The sequence below is a fragment of the Plecotus auritus genome, assembly GCF_963455305.1.
Source record: "Plecotus auritus genome assembly, chromosome: 13".
Taxonomy (NCBI): domain Eukaryota; kingdom Metazoa; phylum Chordata; class Mammalia; order Chiroptera; family Vespertilionidae; genus Plecotus; species Plecotus auritus.
In genome coordinates, this window is record NC_137779.1 from 8388475 (window position 1) to 8405543 (window position 17069).

The 17069-nt window shown below is 49.3% G+C and overlaps 1 protein-coding gene across 6 annotated transcripts in view; it reads right to left on the reverse strand.

Moving 5' to 3' along the window:
* The window catches only part of RNFT2 (ring finger protein, transmembrane 2), a 47910-nt gene that overhangs the window by 4525 nt on the left and 26316 nt on the right, over positions 1-17069 (reverse strand). For 4 of the 6 annotated variants that reach the window (XM_080650393.1, XM_080650390.1, XM_080650391.1 and 1 more), the window contains 3 exons: positions 6368-6517; positions 4701-4766; positions 4474-4575 (listed from right to left, as the gene is read on the reverse strand). In XM_080650393.1, the coding sequence (XP_080506519.1) occupies positions 4474-4575; positions 4701-4766; positions 6368-6517 (318 nt within the window). Of the gene's footprint in view, positions 1-1510; positions 2444-4473; positions 4576-4700; positions 4767-6367; positions 6518-17069 lie in introns of those variants that run through there. The other 2 variants (XM_080650394.1, XM_080650392.1) reach the window with 2 other exon arrangements.

Consider the following 17069-nt stretch of genomic DNA (forward strand, 5'->3'; position numbering starts at 1 on the left):
TTCTTGGGAGATGTATGCTGAAATATTTAGGGATGAAGAATCAAGATGTCAGCAACTTATTCTCAACAGGTTTAGGGGGATAAATTTATATCAAGAAAAGCAAACACAGTGAAATGTTAATGGTTAGTAAATCTAGGTGAAGGATAAAAGGGTGTTCATTGCACTATCCTTCAACTTTTCTCTAGGTTTCAAATGTTCAAAATAATGAGTGTAGGGGCAGTAATATAAAAGTCTTAACAAAATGTTCTTTAAAAAGAAAAAAAAACCACAAATAAAAATAAGGCACTTAGAACAGTGCCTGGCCAATAATAAGTGTTTTGTAAGTGCTGGTGATTATTCAGTAATCGTTATGATTACGTTCAATTGTTTATTCTCTGTCACGCGATGCCAGACTGGAAGGGGAGACAGGATCTTCCTTTAGCCTACTGTGCTCTTCATCCATCTGTCCCTTGATCCATCCATCCATCTATCCAACTATCCATCCTGCCACCCATCTAGTTCCCCATCTACCTACCTATTCCCCCATCCATCCACTCACCTATTCCCCCATCTGTCTATCCATTTCCCCAACCACCCAGCTATCCACACACTTTTAACCCTATCCACCCATCTTCGCACACTCACTCACCCACCCCTGCACCTGGCCACCATCCATCTCCATCCCAATCATCCATCCCATTTCACCTACCCCATCCATCCATCCATCCATCCATCCATCCATCCATCCACCCAATATTTACTAAGTCAGTACTGTGACTACATTTACACAAGATAGGCATGGTCGCCACTCTCAAGTTGCTTATAATTTGACAAAGAGGAGACAGACCTTACACAACCAGTAGCCTAATTAGCTATCTAGCTGACAACTGGGATAAGTGCCACGAAGGAAAAACATAGGGATCTATGAAGCCATAGATCCAGACCACGGACTAGTCTAAGGAAGGGAAGTCAGGGAAGCGTTTATTAAGAAAGAAACATTTCACTCAGACATTCAGTGCATTTTGGGAATTAACAAGGCCCTTTCACCAGCAAAGCAAGCCTGAACCATGTGCTCAACCTGGTGGGCCATGCTGGTGGGCTCCAACCACCCCAGGCTGTGGGTGGTGTGGTTCCCAGATCCGGGGCAATGGTGTCATGTCCAACCCCTCCTGGGAATTCTCACCCAGCTATGGGGAGACAGCAGGGTACCGGGAGAAGAGTGGGAGAGAGACAAACAGCCTAGGTAGGGCATGGAGAGATTGCCAGAGCTGAATAAGGAAGCCTTTCACCTTGACATCAGGCCCAAATACTCACCACGGCTGCTGCGAAGGAAATGCAGATGGCTCAGAAGCATATGAAAAGATGCTCATAATTAGGGAAATGCAAATTAAACCTGCACCGAGACAGTGTTTGTCACCTGTCAGATGGGCAAAGCTCAAAAAAAGGCTTGATAACGCAGCGCGTTGGCCTGGGAGGGGAGCGAGAGGTCGAGTCACACTCGGCACTGGGATACACTCTTTTTTTTTTTTTTAAATATATTTTATTGATTTTTTACAGAGAGGAAGGAAGAGGGATAGAGAGTTAGAAACATCGATGAGAGAGAAACATCGATCAGCTGCCTCTTGCACACCCCCTACTGGGGATGTGCCCGCAACCAAGTTACGTGCCCTTGACCGGAATCGAACCTGGGACCCTTCAGTCCACAGGCCGACGCTCTATCCACTGAACCAAACCGGTTTTGGCTGGGATACACTCTTTACGGCGGGCAATGCAGCAATAACCTCTGCCCTAGTGATGCCAACACCAGGAACTTATCCCACCAAGAGCTCGCACACGTGTGAAATGGAAGGCGTGCCAATAAGAGCTGATATATATTTTCCCCCATTGATTATTAGAGAGTGGAAGGGAGGGGAGAGACACAGAGAGAAACATGGATGTGAGAGAGACACATAAATTGGTTGCCTCCTGCACACACTCCAACCGGGGCCGGGGATTGAGTCCGCAACCAAGGTATGTGCCCTTGACCGGAATCGAACCCGGGACCCTTCAGTGTGGGCCGATGCTCTAACTGCTGACCAAACTGGCTAGGGCAGAGCTAATATTTATTGAACCCTGAGCACGTCCCCGGTGTGATTCTACATGCTTCACGTGAATTAATTCATTTAGTCAACACAACGGGCCCAGGAAGGTGCTACAAGTCTCCCCATTTCTGAACTCCCACGGCAGCCACATTTGTAATAACAAAAGATTATCAGCTACTCAGTGCCCACCCAGAGGAGAATGGTTAAACAAATTGGGGTCTATCCGAAGAGCAGGGTGATAGGCAAATAAGGGGCAATTTCTTAAGACAGAGTATCAAGTCAAAAAGGGAAGATGCAGGATGCAGCTTGGGTAGAATATGCTGCAACTTATGTCATTTTGAAAAGACGTGTTCAGTGTGTCTATATGCGCTTACAAAGCATCTCTGGAAAGACAGAAAGGAAACTGGTAACAATGATTGCCTGTGGGGTGTTCAGGGGACTGGGGAGCTGGGGACAAGGGCAGGAGCCTGAAACCACTTTCCTTTTTCCATCTTTAAAACATTTTTTAGTGCGGTTTTGATTTTGGGATAATTTCACACTAACAGACAAGTTGCTACGAGTACAGAAAGTCCTCACATACCCCTCACCCAGTTTCCGTTTCCCGTAATGTTACCTTGCATCTCCACAGTGCACTTGTCGAAGCTAAGAAACCCATACAGATGCATGACCATTGACTACACGCCAGACCTGACCAGGAGTTCATCAGTCTGCCTTTCCCACCCATGCCCTTTCTCTGTGCCAGGATCCAGCCCGGGTCCCACATGGCATTCAGTTGTCATGACTCCTCACTCATGAATTCCGTAGTCAGAATTTTGGATCATGCAAATGTATTCTGAATTTTAAAATAAATACAATGAAAAAAAATAAAAAACAAATCAGCTATAATCCCTAAAAATCAAAAGCAAAAACAATAAAAATTTCTGCTGATGCCAAAAAAAGACCCCCCCTCCTGTCTTCTCACCCCCTTTAGGTGGTGGTGGGAGGAGCCATATGCTCTCGATTCCTTCTCGTCTGCAGGCGATGCCTCCTCCCCAAGGCCTTTCCAACCTCGAGCTCATCGCTGTCTGTCCTGGTCCCTGGGGACGCTGCATGAATCTCTCTTACACAGCACTTATCACCGCCTGCCTTGTTTCATAGTTATTTATGCATGTGTCTGTCTCCCCAAGGAGACCGCGAGCTTCCAGAGCAGGGGACAGGGTCTGTGTGCCCTCTGCCTCCCCTCCCTGGTGTCTGATAGGATGCTTGATTCATACACATTTGCTGAATTGACATCTTAGCCCCTGATGTCAGAAGGAGGAGAATGGAGGAGGAGAGGGGATACACGTAGGAAATTAAAGGGACTAACCAGTACTTACTGCTATAGGTTGGTGACCCACAAGTAATCATAATAAAAACAAATGGTAAATATAATTATAACAATAATTATATATATACTAGAGGTCCGGTGCACAAAATTTGTGCACTGAGGGGGGGTGTCCCTCAGCCCAGCTTGCATCCTCTCCAATCTGGGACCCCTCGGGGGATGTCCTAAACCGGCAATTGGACATCCCTCTCACAATCTGGGAATGCTGGCTCCCAAGAGCTCACCTGCCTGCCTGATTGCCCCTAACCGCTTCTGCCTGCCAGCCTGATCACCCCCTAACCACTCCCCTGCCAGCCTGGTCGACACCTAACTGCTCCCCTGCTGGCCTGATTGCCCCCAACTGCCCTCCCCTGCAGGCCTGGTCGCCCCCAACTGCCCTCCCCTGCAGGCCTGGTCGCCCCCAACTGCCCTCCCCTGCAGGCCTGGTCCCCCCCAACTGCCCTCCCCTGCTGGCCTGGTTGCCCCTAACTGCCCCCTGCCGGACATCTTTGACCACATGGGGGCAGCCATCTTTGACCACATGGGGGTGGCCATCTTGTGTGAGGGTGTGAGGGTCAATTTGCATATTACCTCTTTATTATATAGGATGAACAACTTTTATGACTAAATAATTCAAATTTAGTTCTTTCCAGAGATGATCTCATTTAATCGTAATATTAGCTTTACAAAGTAGGTATTGGTGTGATACCCATTTTGTAAATGAGAAAAACCAAGGCTCGGGGAGATGGAATGACCCACCTAGGGTCCAGAGTGCTGTTGGGTTTCACAATCACGATATTCTGATACTAAGCCCTAGTGAATTTTTCATTTTCGACATTGAAACTGAGGTTCAGAGAGGTGAAGTAACCTGCTCCATGTCCCCCAGCTAATGAGAGACAGAGCTGAGATCAGAACCCAGATCTGACTCCAGTCTGGACCACACTGTTCTCAAAGACCCATCCCAGAGCCTCAAGGTTTAGTCAAGGGAAAGGCACTTGAGACTTACACATGGGGCAGGGCCTGCTGGTCCCCCAACCTCAGTCTCTGATGACCCTGCCCAGCCCTGCTCACCTGGCACATAAGGATCAGAGGCTCCCGGAACTCGGCCTGGCAGATGGCACAGATATCACCAGCCTCTGTGCACTGCTGCCCAGTGGCCCGGACTCCGTAATTCTGTTTGTGGGAGGGAGAGAGAGAGAAATGCAGGTGTGGGCCCTGAGAAGCACACTGAGACCTGTTTCTGGCTCTTGGCTCCTAGTTCCTGTGACTTTGGCCAGGACCACATGAAGCCAACTCACCTGAGAGGTACAAAGAAGCTTCAGGGCTTTCCTGACTCCACCCACACGGCCACAGATGTCGAAGGACTGAAAGGAGAGCAGGGTGATGGTTGAAAAGCATCCAAGGATTGTACAGGATCTCGCTTACCACTCCCGAGCCACCCCCGCTCTCTCCGCCTCGTCTTTGCCTCTGAGCATTTTCATGGTACTTCCTCCCATTTGAAACTCCCCCTTCCCACCAGTTCTGTTTGGCTTTGGACTTCCTGCCTTCCATCAACAGCCTCCCCTGTACCTGGGCCAGGAGAGCAAATACATGGCATGCACCCTGCCTTTTCCTCTCCCCAGCCCAGGGCAGGCATTGCTAATCAATCACAACACTCTTCATCTGAGCCCAGCCAGAGCCGATAATCCTTCTCCATCTAGCAGTCCAGTCAGCCACTTCCAGTCGATAAGGATCAGTAGGCTAGATCAGCTCCATCGGCTGACACTGCCTGCACTGCCTGGCTAGTCCTGCTGGGAAGAAGGACCGAGAAGAACATAAGCATTTCCCCAGGATTCTCTAAGGTCAAGGAGGATGTACTTATTGTGAGGGGGGGAAGTGATTTGTACTAATGATGAAAAGGGAAGGACTGCATACTGATTGCAGAGCTGACGGTGTGCAATTTAGCAGGAACAGAAAGCGCATTCAGAGGCAGTGAGGTCTGTGGGGTCAGAGTGGCCTGGTTTGGAAGCAGGCTGCCTGGATTGGATGCTCACGCTGTTATCTCTAGCTGAGAGACCCTGGCAAGTGACTTCTCTCTGAGCCTCAGCTTCCTCGCCCATCAAATGAGAGCAATGATGGTACGTACTCTGAAGAGTTGTGAAGATTCTGTGTAAGGCTAGCATGTGGGGAGCTTTATGGACAAGAAATTAGGGTGGCCCTGGCTGGTTTGGCTCAGTGGTTGGAGCGCTGGCCCGTGGAATAAAGCGTCATAGGTTCGATTCCCGGGAAGGGACACATGCCTCAGTTACAGTTTCAGGCTCAATCCTCAGCCCCAGTTGGAGCGTGAACAGGAGGCAACCAATCAATGTACGTCTCTCAGGTTGATGTTTCTCTCTCTCTCTCTCTCTCTCTCTCCCTCCCTCCCTCCTCTCTCCCTTCCACTCTGTCTAAAATCAATGGAAAAAATACCCTTGGGTGAGGATTACAAAAGAGAAGAAAATAAATTAGGGTGGATGTAACCATGAAAAGAAATGAAGTCCTGACAGGCCGCAGTGTGGAGGAACCTTGGAAACATGCTGCTCAGTGAGAGAAGCCAGACACACAAGGTCGCACATGTGTGACTCGCTTTATATAAAGTGTCCGAAATAGGCAAATCCACACAGATAGAGAGACTGGTGATTTCTAGGGGCTGGGGCTGGGGCTGGGGGTGGAGGGTAGAGGAATGGGGAGCGACTGCTTCATGGATACAGGGTTCCTTTTGGGGGATGAAAATGTCTTGGAGCCAGACAGAGCTGGTGGTTGCACACAACATTGCGAATCTGCTACATGTCACTGAATTTTGTGTTGTGTGAATTTTACCTCAATTTAAAAGAGATTAGGGTATCACCCCAAGCTCCCCCTGGCCCTCAGGGGCAGCGAGTGAACGGGGCCTCCATAGGCCCGCCCTCCAGCCCGCCCTCCAGCCCGCCATCCCCTGCCACCTCACCTTGCAGAGGCTGTAGAGGATCATCAGGACCCCTCCCAGAAAGTGGCTGTTGGAGGAGTCGTCACCCATGATGTATTTGTACCACAGCTGGATGGGGACCAGCGATCGGAACAGCTGGCTCAACTCCTCGATGACCAGATAGAACTTTCCCTGCAACCACACGAAAAGCATCAATTATTATTAGCAGTAAAGACCCAAAGGACCCAGTGGGGGCCCCCAGCCTGGGCAGTAATGACATTCCAGGTCACAGGCAGGCCATTAATCAGCTTTGGAAAGCACTCAGGCCCGCTCCTAATGGGCCTGAGATATGGCCGGGGAGACATGGCCCCTGCCCGATGCCCTCACCCACTGCCCACCAGCCCAGAAGATCAGGGCTCCACGGATCACGTTTCAGGGAGGGAGAAACCAGACACCTTGGTAGAGAGCTGGAGTGTGGGTCCCTCCCTGGTGTCTGCTGTGGCTTGGAGGGCTCAAAGCCACACGTGGGGGCACAGTCCCTGCCCCGCACACAGATCACCCTCACCTCTCGAGGGCTGGCCCAGGCATCACGGGACAGCCCTCAGAGGCATGGATAGGATGGACCACAGGAGGCAGGTAAGGGCAGGCTAAGAGGTGGACGGGGGTAAGATACGTGCTCTCCTTCCCAGCTCATCAGCTGCTGTCACCAAGGTAATATCTGGGGAAAGAACATAGACTTGGGGACTCAGGGTCAGGTTTGAATCTTATCCTGCTGAATGTTTGTGAGCCTCAGTTTCTACATCTACAGAATGGGAGTCCCATTCCCACCTTCTAAGGTTGCTCTGAGGATTAAAGGGAACACACACGGAACGCATGTAGCATTGTGCCAGGCACAGAGCAGTGCTCAACAATTCTATTTCCCTTCCTCCCTTTGTTCTTGGACAAGGCCCCCAAGCTTGCGGTGGCTTGTGCTCTAAAGTGGAACTGAAAATAACCCCGCCCTGTCCTGTCTAATAAAGTTAAACCTACATCTACTTCTGACCCAGCAATTCCGCTCCTAGGTGTGCACCCGAGGGAAATGAAAACGTATGTCCATTTGTATGCTAATGGTTATAGCAGCTTTATTCATAATATCCCCAACCTGGAGACAGCCCAAATGTCCATCAGTGGGAGAGCAGATAAACAGATTGTGGTGTATTTATACAACAGGGTACTACTCAGCAATAAACACGAACAAATGGCTGATACATACAACATGGATGAATGTCACAGACATTAGGTTGAATCAAAGGAGACAGTTATAAAAGAGGACATACTGTATAATTCCGATTTATCGACCATCCTCGAGTAGGTAACACTAACCTGCAGTGATAGAAATCAGGTCAGAGGTTGCCTGGAGTGTGTGGGGGGAGGACTGACTGCATGGGGCATCCGGGAACTTGGGGGAGTGATGGAAATCTTTTATCTCATGACTGGGGTGGTGGTTTCATGGATGTATGTATTTGGCAGAACTCATTGAAATATAGCTTCAAATCTGTGCACTTCACTGTATTTAAATTACACCTCAATAAAACGGAATGAAACAAACGAAGGAACAAATAGCCCTGCCCCAGGCATGCCTAGCCTTTACGAAAATGTCAATAATCTTTGCTCTAACAATTCTACTTCTAGGAATTTATCCTAAGGATAATTACAGATGTGTGCTAAGATGTGCCCATAGGAATGGCCAGCGTAGCATTCTTTGTAACAGTACAAACCAAAACCAGTTACACTCCAAAGGAGGGTCTGATTACAGTAGAGAGCTACGATGCAAAGCCAACAGCCATTCAAATATTATCCTAAAAAACAGGCCCTTCACAGTGAAGAAACCCAGCACATAGCACATTCACCAAGTGATCAAGGTTAACGCCCCCAGTAATAAATCAAATGGACAACCGAAACCCCCTGATAGGATGCACTGGGAAGGAAACAGCATCACTTCTGATAAAAAACAAATTCATAACCTCAACAGAATCATGAGGAAACAAGAGACAAATCTAAACTGAGGGACATTCTACAGAGTAACTGTCCAGCCTCTTCAAAAGGGTCAAGGTCACAAAAGACAAAGAAAAGACCAAGGAGCTGTCAGATGGAAGAGGATTAAGGAGACATGACAAAGTAAATGCAACGTGGGATCTTGGATTTGATCCTGGAGTTAGGAAAATGAGTGAGACCGTTGGTGAAATCTGAGTCAGGTCTGCAGTTTAGTTAATAGTAACGGTATCCATGTAAATTTCCTGGTGTTGCTAACTGTAACATGGATCTATTACATGTTAATGTTAGGGGAAGCTGGGTGAAGGATATAACAACTCTACTATATTTGCAACTCTCAAGTCTAAAAGTATTTCAAAATAAAAAAGAAATCATCCTGGCCATAAATATCTATTGACTCAGGGAAATGCTCATATAGTTCTAAGTAGAAAAAATACAGTATGCAAAAACACTCATTTTCCTTGTGTTTTTCTGTCTTCTCCATTTTTTTTTGTACTGAGCATGTGATATATAAATGAGAGGGGGGAGAAAAGGTTATAAAAACATGTTGTGTATCCAGCTAATGGATGGTGTGCAGGATGTGAACAGAGACTTTACAGCCATCCTGTTTTATTCTGTCTTGATGGGCTGGGCACTGTCACATGTGGAAGGGGACCCCTTAAAACGGATGTGCCCACTTCTGCTAAGGATCAAGGAAGGGCATCCAGTGGTCCACTCACCCCACAGTCTGACCTCTGTGATTGTTTGGCTGTCTCCCCATAGTGAGGTCATTTCCTTGGGGGCCTTCTTTCCCCCTCTGGACTCCCACCAGCCCGTGACTCCCAGAAATATCCCCTGGAGGGGAATGCTGGTTTCCTTCTGGAGCCTGTGGGAGGGTAGTGGTGACCACGGAGCAGAGATGTGGGGCAGGGCCATCATGTTTGACATGCCAAAGGTGCGATCGATGTTGGAGCAAAGTGACGCCTAGGGCTGCCCGCACCCTGACAGCAGGCTGCAGGCTCTGCAGAATACCCAGGCCGTGAGCTCTGCTTTCCTGCACCACCAACCTCAGCTGCCCCATGCCTCCCTCCGCTCTCAACTACCGCATGTTCCATCTCATTCTGGACCAACAGCCCAGTCTCTCCCAACCTTCAGCCTTAACTTGCTTTTATCACTCCTCCTTGAACCTCCAAAGAACTCTCCTTTCTTCCTACTTCTCTGCCTTCCATCCATTCATGCGTCCATCCATCTGTCCTTCCCTCCCTCCCTCCCTTCCTCCTTCCCTCCCTTTGTTCCTTCCATTACTGATGATGGGGACTCCAATACATCCCCAGAATTTCAGAGCAGGCTCAGGTACGAGCATCTTGGCCCTTCTGTCAGTGACTTCTCTATATAGACCCAGCTCTTCCTCTGCAGATGGCATACTGGTCCCCTGTTCTTTGCCGAGCTAACACCTGTTCCTCTTTTGGGTCTCAGCTATGAGAAACCTTTCCTAACTCTTTCATTAAATTAGGTTCTCTTATTACACCCTTAAATCACTCCTTTAGAGTACTTTTCACAATATTTAAAAATTTATTTTCCTATCTGTCTTTCCCACTGGACCATGAGCCCCTTAAGGGTAAAGATAACCTGGCTCCTAGTTGTATCCCCGACATCTAACACATAGTAGGTGCTCATTTAGTAACTGGGGATCTCTGAAGCTAAAGATCCTACCCTCCGTACTCGCATCAACCTCCTAGAGTTTGCTGATGAAGAAGGAGAGTTGGGACATCAAAGAGGGATTGTCTCCTTATAAGCCAGCACCGATGTCACAGAAAATAAAGGGAGTGACTGCCTGTGTAGCATCATGCTAAAGGTAGCAATTAGCTGCCGGGGGTGGGCCACTTGGAGAAGGAGATAAAACCACCGGGGAAAGCTGGGCATATCCCACTGAAACCATCTCTCTCTAATTAAGCAGTTTTATAATTCCAGGTTTCTTCAGAAAGTTGTTCTGATGACCACCAAATGAAATGTGTGGTTCTCCGGGGTGTCAGAGAACAAGGAAAGCCATCAGATTAGGAGCTGTCTGGCCTCCCGGCCACCCGTGAAGGAGGAATGGGACTGGGGTACCCAGAGTTCTCTATATGCTGGGGCTCTGATGAAGGGGGCGGGAGCAGTCAAGGCAGAAGGCAGATCCTATTCTGACTTCCTTACTGCCAGCTTGGGGGGTGGGACAAAAAGTGAAATGGGAAACAAGGAAATAACAGAGGGCTGACTCGAAGGGGGTGGTAAATGAACGAGAGTGTGATGCTGAGAAATAGACAAAATGCACAGAGAAGGAGAACTTTCGAGAATGCACCTACATGGGAAAGATGATTTGGAGTATGGGGTGAGAAGCCAGGGCGGGAGACATAATCAGGTCGTTGTTAGCCATGTGAGTGGATAAAGAATGGAAAGACAGGGATGGAATATTATTTCCGCATCAAGATTAACAATGAATGTTTATATAGCTTTGCCTGCAGCTAGATGGCATTTTAGTCTTTGTCTCTCCTCCTTCCCCCATCTCTCAGCTCAGGTTGTCTCCGCTCCTTTTCCCGTCTAAGCTTCATTGGCTCCTGCCAAGGGCAGGCTCCCTCCCCGTCACAATCATGATGATGATGATCACTTACTATGTGCTAGGCACCACTCTGCGCTCAATACTTTGAGGCAGTGGTATTAATGCTCCCATTTTACAGATGAGGAAACCGAGGAACACAGATGACAGGTAACCTGTCCCAGGTGACATGTGGTAGGAAAGATGACCACTGGCAAGTCTCAGGCCAACACCCTTATGGCTTGAACTCCAACATAACAAGTTTGGTTAAAGGGCCTTGTTTCTCCTTGGGCCCTTTAACCAAACTAAATGGCAAGACCAGACTCGGATGGCCCTACTGGAGTCAAGTCTCCACCCCTGTAATCAAACTAAGAGGCCAAACGCAGCCATGGAGTTCTATGATTGGTAGGGCCTGGTCACATGGCCACAGGGGTGGGCGGGACACCGTGACTGACAGCCTCATCAGAATCACAGGGAGAGGGTGAGGCAGTTCCCCCAAGAAAAGGAGGCCGGAAAGTTTCCTTGACCAAAGTACGGAAACAAAGGGAGTTGTCATTGCAAAGCCCTAGGTTGAATACTCAGGAACTGCAGTCCGGCTCCCCCCGGGAGCGTTTTCCTCATTTGCTTTTCTCCCACCGCCACAGGGGACAGGGCCACACTTCCAGCTCTGAAATGGCGGGCTGGGCTGGAGCAAGGGGCCGAAAACAAAGACTTGTTTTCCTGGGAAGGCGGCCTGCTGGTCTGTTATGATTGGAGGCTGCGGGGGACTGCAGCTGACAGAGCCCTTCAGAACAAAACAGCTGGGCAGCGGCTCACTAGTGCTGCGCCCATCAGCTGAGGGGCAGGCGGGCCAATCTCGGGCTCCAAGTTGGGAAGGCTGGGGGTGGGGGGCTGGATAACCGACTTCACAACAGTGTGGCCAGGAGTGGTGGGAGGAAGTGTGGAGGGGTCTGGAAATAGAAGGCTAGAGGAATTCAGGCAGGGAGGGAAAGAGAGAGACACAAGGAAGGGAAAAAGGAAATGCAGGCAGAAGAGAGGAGAGAGATGACAGAGGTAAACGCCAGAAGAAAAAGGGCACCCAGGACTGAGAAACCTGGCAGAGGGGGACCAGGAGGAGAGGAAAGAAGAAAGTCATCCTTTTATGGTCACTCACTAGGGCCAGGGATTGCATATCAAATGCTCCCCTGGTGGGGTAGTTGTGATCATTCCCATATTTCAGATGAGAAAGCTCAACAGAAGCATGGGAGAGAGGAATGGAGTGTGGGAGATGCAGGGAAAGAGAACTAGGGTGGGCTCACAGTTTGCTGATGAAAGTTCTCTGTGTAACACCTGCATGCTGCTCCCCAGCTCCGACAGCCCTAGGAGATGGACAATGTTATGAGCTCCCGTTTACAGGCGAGAATAAGAGGCTCAAAGAGGCAAGGTAGGTGATACAGGATTTAAGTCCAGGCTGACTTCCCATCTCGTGCTTTGAGCACCGTGGCAGATAAAGGGAGACTAGGAGATTAAGTGAGATGTGAGGAGAAAGAAAGGCAAGATACAGGTGTGTGTTGGGGGAGAGAAGTGAAGAGAGGTGAGAAAATTCGGAATAATGGGTACCCTTGGCAGAGGTACTGACCAGAATGGTACTGATCTTCTAGATATGAGAATGTTCTATATCTGCACTGCCCAATACAATAGTCATTCATCACATGGCTATTGAACACTTGAAATGTGACTAAATCCCAATGGAGATGTACTGAAAGTATAAAATACACAGGGAATTTCAAAATCTTAGAAAAAACAATAACAAAAAGGTAAGATATCTCATTAAAATGCTTAATCTTGATTACATGTTGAAATGATAATACTTTGGACATACTGGGATAAATAAAACATATTCTTAAAATTAATGCCACCTGTTCCCTTTTGCTTGTTTAATGTGGCTACTAGAACATTTTAAACTGCCTATGTGGCTCGCATTATATTTTATTGGAGGACACTTTTATCTTGGAACATATGGACATACATTGGTAAATATGCATCGATCTTATATATTTATAATTAGAACACTGTACAATATGCAATGTATACCTCAATATAAAAAAAAAAAAAAGGAAAGAGAAGAGCGAGCCAGGAAGGCTAGCGGCTGACAGTACAGCAGGTGGGGGGCGGGGCAGGCCGGGGCGGGGCCAGAGGCAGGCGGCCGCTTGTTACCTGGCAACGGGCGCTGCCGGTGACGTCACCGATAGGCGGGGGCTATTAATCCCCCTCCGGGAGGTGCGGGCGGGCCGGGCTGCCTACCTCCTCCTCCCCCGGGCCTGGATGAGATCACCGTGGCGGGCGGCCGGCTGTCCCCGCGCTCTCAACAAATCGACTCCTCGGCGAGCGCCGGCATCTCATGATCTCATGGCCCCGCGGGACGGCGCCTGCCGATGAGGTCACAGTCCCGTTCCCCCGGCCGCTCGGGCTGCGGGCTGCGGGCGGCCAGGTTCGGGCCAGGGCCTCCGGGAGACCCCCGCGCTGGTACCCAGCATAGGTCCCGCGGCCATTCGGCCTCCACGGACAAAGGAGGCCGCTGATTGTAAATGGCAAAGCTGCCTCTTCCATTCTTTGGACCCATCTTCATTCGCCCTCTTATTTGAACATGTCCCCCCTAAGGCCACGTGTCCAGCAGAGTGACCGCATCAGTTCCCCTGGACCTGAGGTCAGGAGCCGCGCGAGGTGACTTGCCTGCATGATTTCACAGGCGCGGTGAGGCAGTTCTATTCTCAGCTGTCTTACAGACCAGGGAACTGAGGCTCACAGGGACCTGCCCGGGCTACCCAGGTAGGAAAGAGCGGAGCAAGGACTTGAACCCAGATGGTGTGAATTGGCCCTTTGACCCCTTTCTTCATCCCCCTAGCTGTACCCCACACCTTTGCACCTTTCTCCCAGTCTCTCCCTGTTCTGATGGGAACAGTGGGAGTGGCCCATGCTTGTTGGGTGCCCATGATGTGCTGAGCAATTTACATTAAAAGTTACTGTTCACATGACAAACCCACTGAAGAGGTATGACATGGATTCGTTCACAGGAGGTGTAGAGAGGTGAAATGATTTGCTGGGATTTGATTGTACAGCACAGCCTTTCTATTACTCCACATCCCCCCCCCCCCCAAAACTATGAAGGCTTCCTGTTGGCAGTAGACAATATACCCTGTCTCCCCTCTCCCTCCCTTAGGGTCAGCCATCAAAAGCCGTCAAAGAGGGCCAGTGAGACCCTCTTAGAGGGCTTCACAACCCACTTGCCAGCAGCAGGTTCTCCATCACTTACTAACTGCTCATTAACACAGCTCCTCCAGCAACACGCACGTCCAGGGTGGAGAGGGAGGAAGGGAAATGACATTACTGAGCGACTGTGATGAGCCAGGCACTGAATCAGGGCCTATTACCAAGGGCAAAGGGGTAATTTCCAATTCCATGTTGCGGATGAGAAACCTGAATTTATTTTAACCAAAGTCAGGTGGCAAGGAAGTACAAGTGTCAACTCAAATATTCCCACAGAGAAAGCCCTTCCCATTCCCTTAAATGAGTCCTCCATGAATTGTTTTACTTTCTTGCCTAGTGCTTATCACAGTTTGAAGTGGTATGTATGCTTCTTTATTTAACGTGATCTACCCAACAACATGAAAGCAGGGACCCCGTCCGTTTCATTCACCACTGCGTCCCCACCCCTATGCAGTGCTGGTCACATACAGTAGACAATGAAATATTTTTGGAGTGAATGCAGAGAATTAGTGGCTTAGGCTGGTGGGCAGTGCTGATATTCAAACCCAAGTTTGTTTGAGCACGAAGCTTGGGCTTATCCCATACATTCTAGGAAGTCGAAGCCTGTTGGTACCTGTACCTTTCAGTAACATTCCTCTTGTGTTCACTCAGAGCTGATGAATTTTTAAATAAATGTTTTTATAGATTTTAGAGAGAGAGGAAGGGAGAGGGAGGGAGAGAAACATTGATGAGAGAGAATCGTTGACCGTCTGCCTCCTGCACACCCCCATGGGGGATTGAGCCTGCAACCCAGGCCTGTGCCCTGACCAGGGATTGAACCAGGAACCTCCTGGTGCATGGGACGACTCCCAACCGACTGAGCCATACTGGCCGGGCCGAGCCTGTTAATTATAAGTTTACTGTAGTACTGACCAGCTTAATGTACTGGTTTCCCAAGCAGCAGTGTCTTTGCTTGGTAACTGAGAGGAAAGGGCAGGAGGAGGAACTGGGAAGTTAGGTGTGGAAGGGAGGAGGTATACGTGCTTATGCCCGCTCTGGTTTTTACTAACAGCTCAGCAAGGAAGGAAATGTAAAAACTACAAAAAGCAGACTCAAGGAAAATGAGGGACTGGAAACCACAAAAACTCCGTGGTTTCTTAGGAGCAAAGAGCAGAAGGGAGATGGCTAGAACTCAGACACTATTCATTTTCTGCTTTTTAAGCTGAGTATATGAGTACTTGTTATTATAACTTTTTAAATACATCACTTGTGTTTTTTATTTTTGTGTGTGTGTTTTGTTTTCATCCTCACCCGAGGACATTGGTTTCTAGAGAGAGTGAAAGAGGGAAAGACAGAGAGAAACATCGATGTGAGAGAAACACATCGATTGGATGCCTCCTGCACGAGCCCTGACCAGGGCCCAGGCCAGGGAGGAGCCTGCACCCGAGGTATGTGCCCTTGACTGGAATCGAACTCGGGACCCTTTGGTCTGCAGGCCAACACTTTATCCATTGAGACAAACCAGCTAGGGCCATCACTTGTTACTAAAAATTAAACACAAGTTGAAAATTTGCTTGCCCACTTTTTTGTTGTTGCTGTTAATCCTCGCTCAAGGATATTTTTTCCATTGATTTTTAGAGAGAGTGGAAGGGAGGAGTAGAGACAGACAGAAACATCATCAATTGGTTACCTCCCACACATACCCCGACCTAGGCTGGGGATTGAGCCTGCAAATGAGGTACGTGCCCTTCACCAGAATCAACCTTGCAACCCTTCAGTCCTGGGGCTCTTGCTCTAACCACTGAACAACTGGCTAGGGTTGCCTGCCCACTTTTAAAAATGATTGTAACATCTCCATGAGACAGGGGCCAATTCGTACCCCCAATTTGCCTATGAGGTTCAGTTTCAGAGAATTTCATCATTTCATCGAGCCCACGACATGGGCATGTGCCCTGACTGGGAACTGAAACATGATTTCCTGGTTCATAGATTGACGCTCAACCTCTGACCCACCACAGCTGGGCTGGATACTCAATTTTAAAGACCAGAGTCGGTGAAAAACCTGCCATCCTCTCCCTCCCACCCCCAATTTCCTGGAAAGGTCTTCTCTCTGCTCTTCTAGCTTCCATGCCCAGGGTCAGGAGGCGACCAGAGAGCATGCCATTAGCTGGGATTGGCCTCTGGTGCTGAGGCCCCAGGGACCAGCTGACAGAGTCCTTGGGGCCAGGTGGGGCCCCACAGGAGTCATCAGCTGGGAGAAATCTGCCCCTCAACAGCAGCAGTCTGGCGCCGTTTCAATGGCTGTGGTTCCCTGGATTTAAGAGCCTCGGCCCGATGCACGAGAGGGCCCAGGCCACGTGTCCCAGCAACAGGTACATCAGGAGCTTCCTTACAAACAGGGCCCTGCTCCCCCGGACCCAGGAGAGGCCTAATTATAAGGTGTTGATGATTAAGCCCGAAGTGGCCTGGGACCCTGTTAGCTGCAGAAAGGCGGCCTCCTCCCTCTGTCCCAGTCCCAGGTGAATAGACATGCTTATCTGTCCCCATGCCAGCTCCAACCTTAGGCACAAATGCTCGGCCACACCGTCCAAACCTGTCTGTCTCCTAAAGCACTGGGGCTTGGGCGCCAGGGAGAGGGGCAGAAGGCGCCTCCTTTCCTAGCGGTCTAGAGCCCTCGACTTGGAGCTAGACAGCCAGGGCCCCCACTTACAAGTCTGTCCTTTTCCTGGGAGGTGACTTTGCCCAAGGATATGACTTTTTGGGCCTCAGTTTCCTCACCTGTGAAGTGGGGAATGTGGTAGGCTGAATAATGACCTCCCAAAGATGTCTACATCCTCATCCCCGGAACCTGTGAATATGTTACGTGGCACAAGTTGAATCTTATGCACGAGCAGGTGATTGAGACAAGGACTTTGAGATGGGGAGATTATCTTGGAT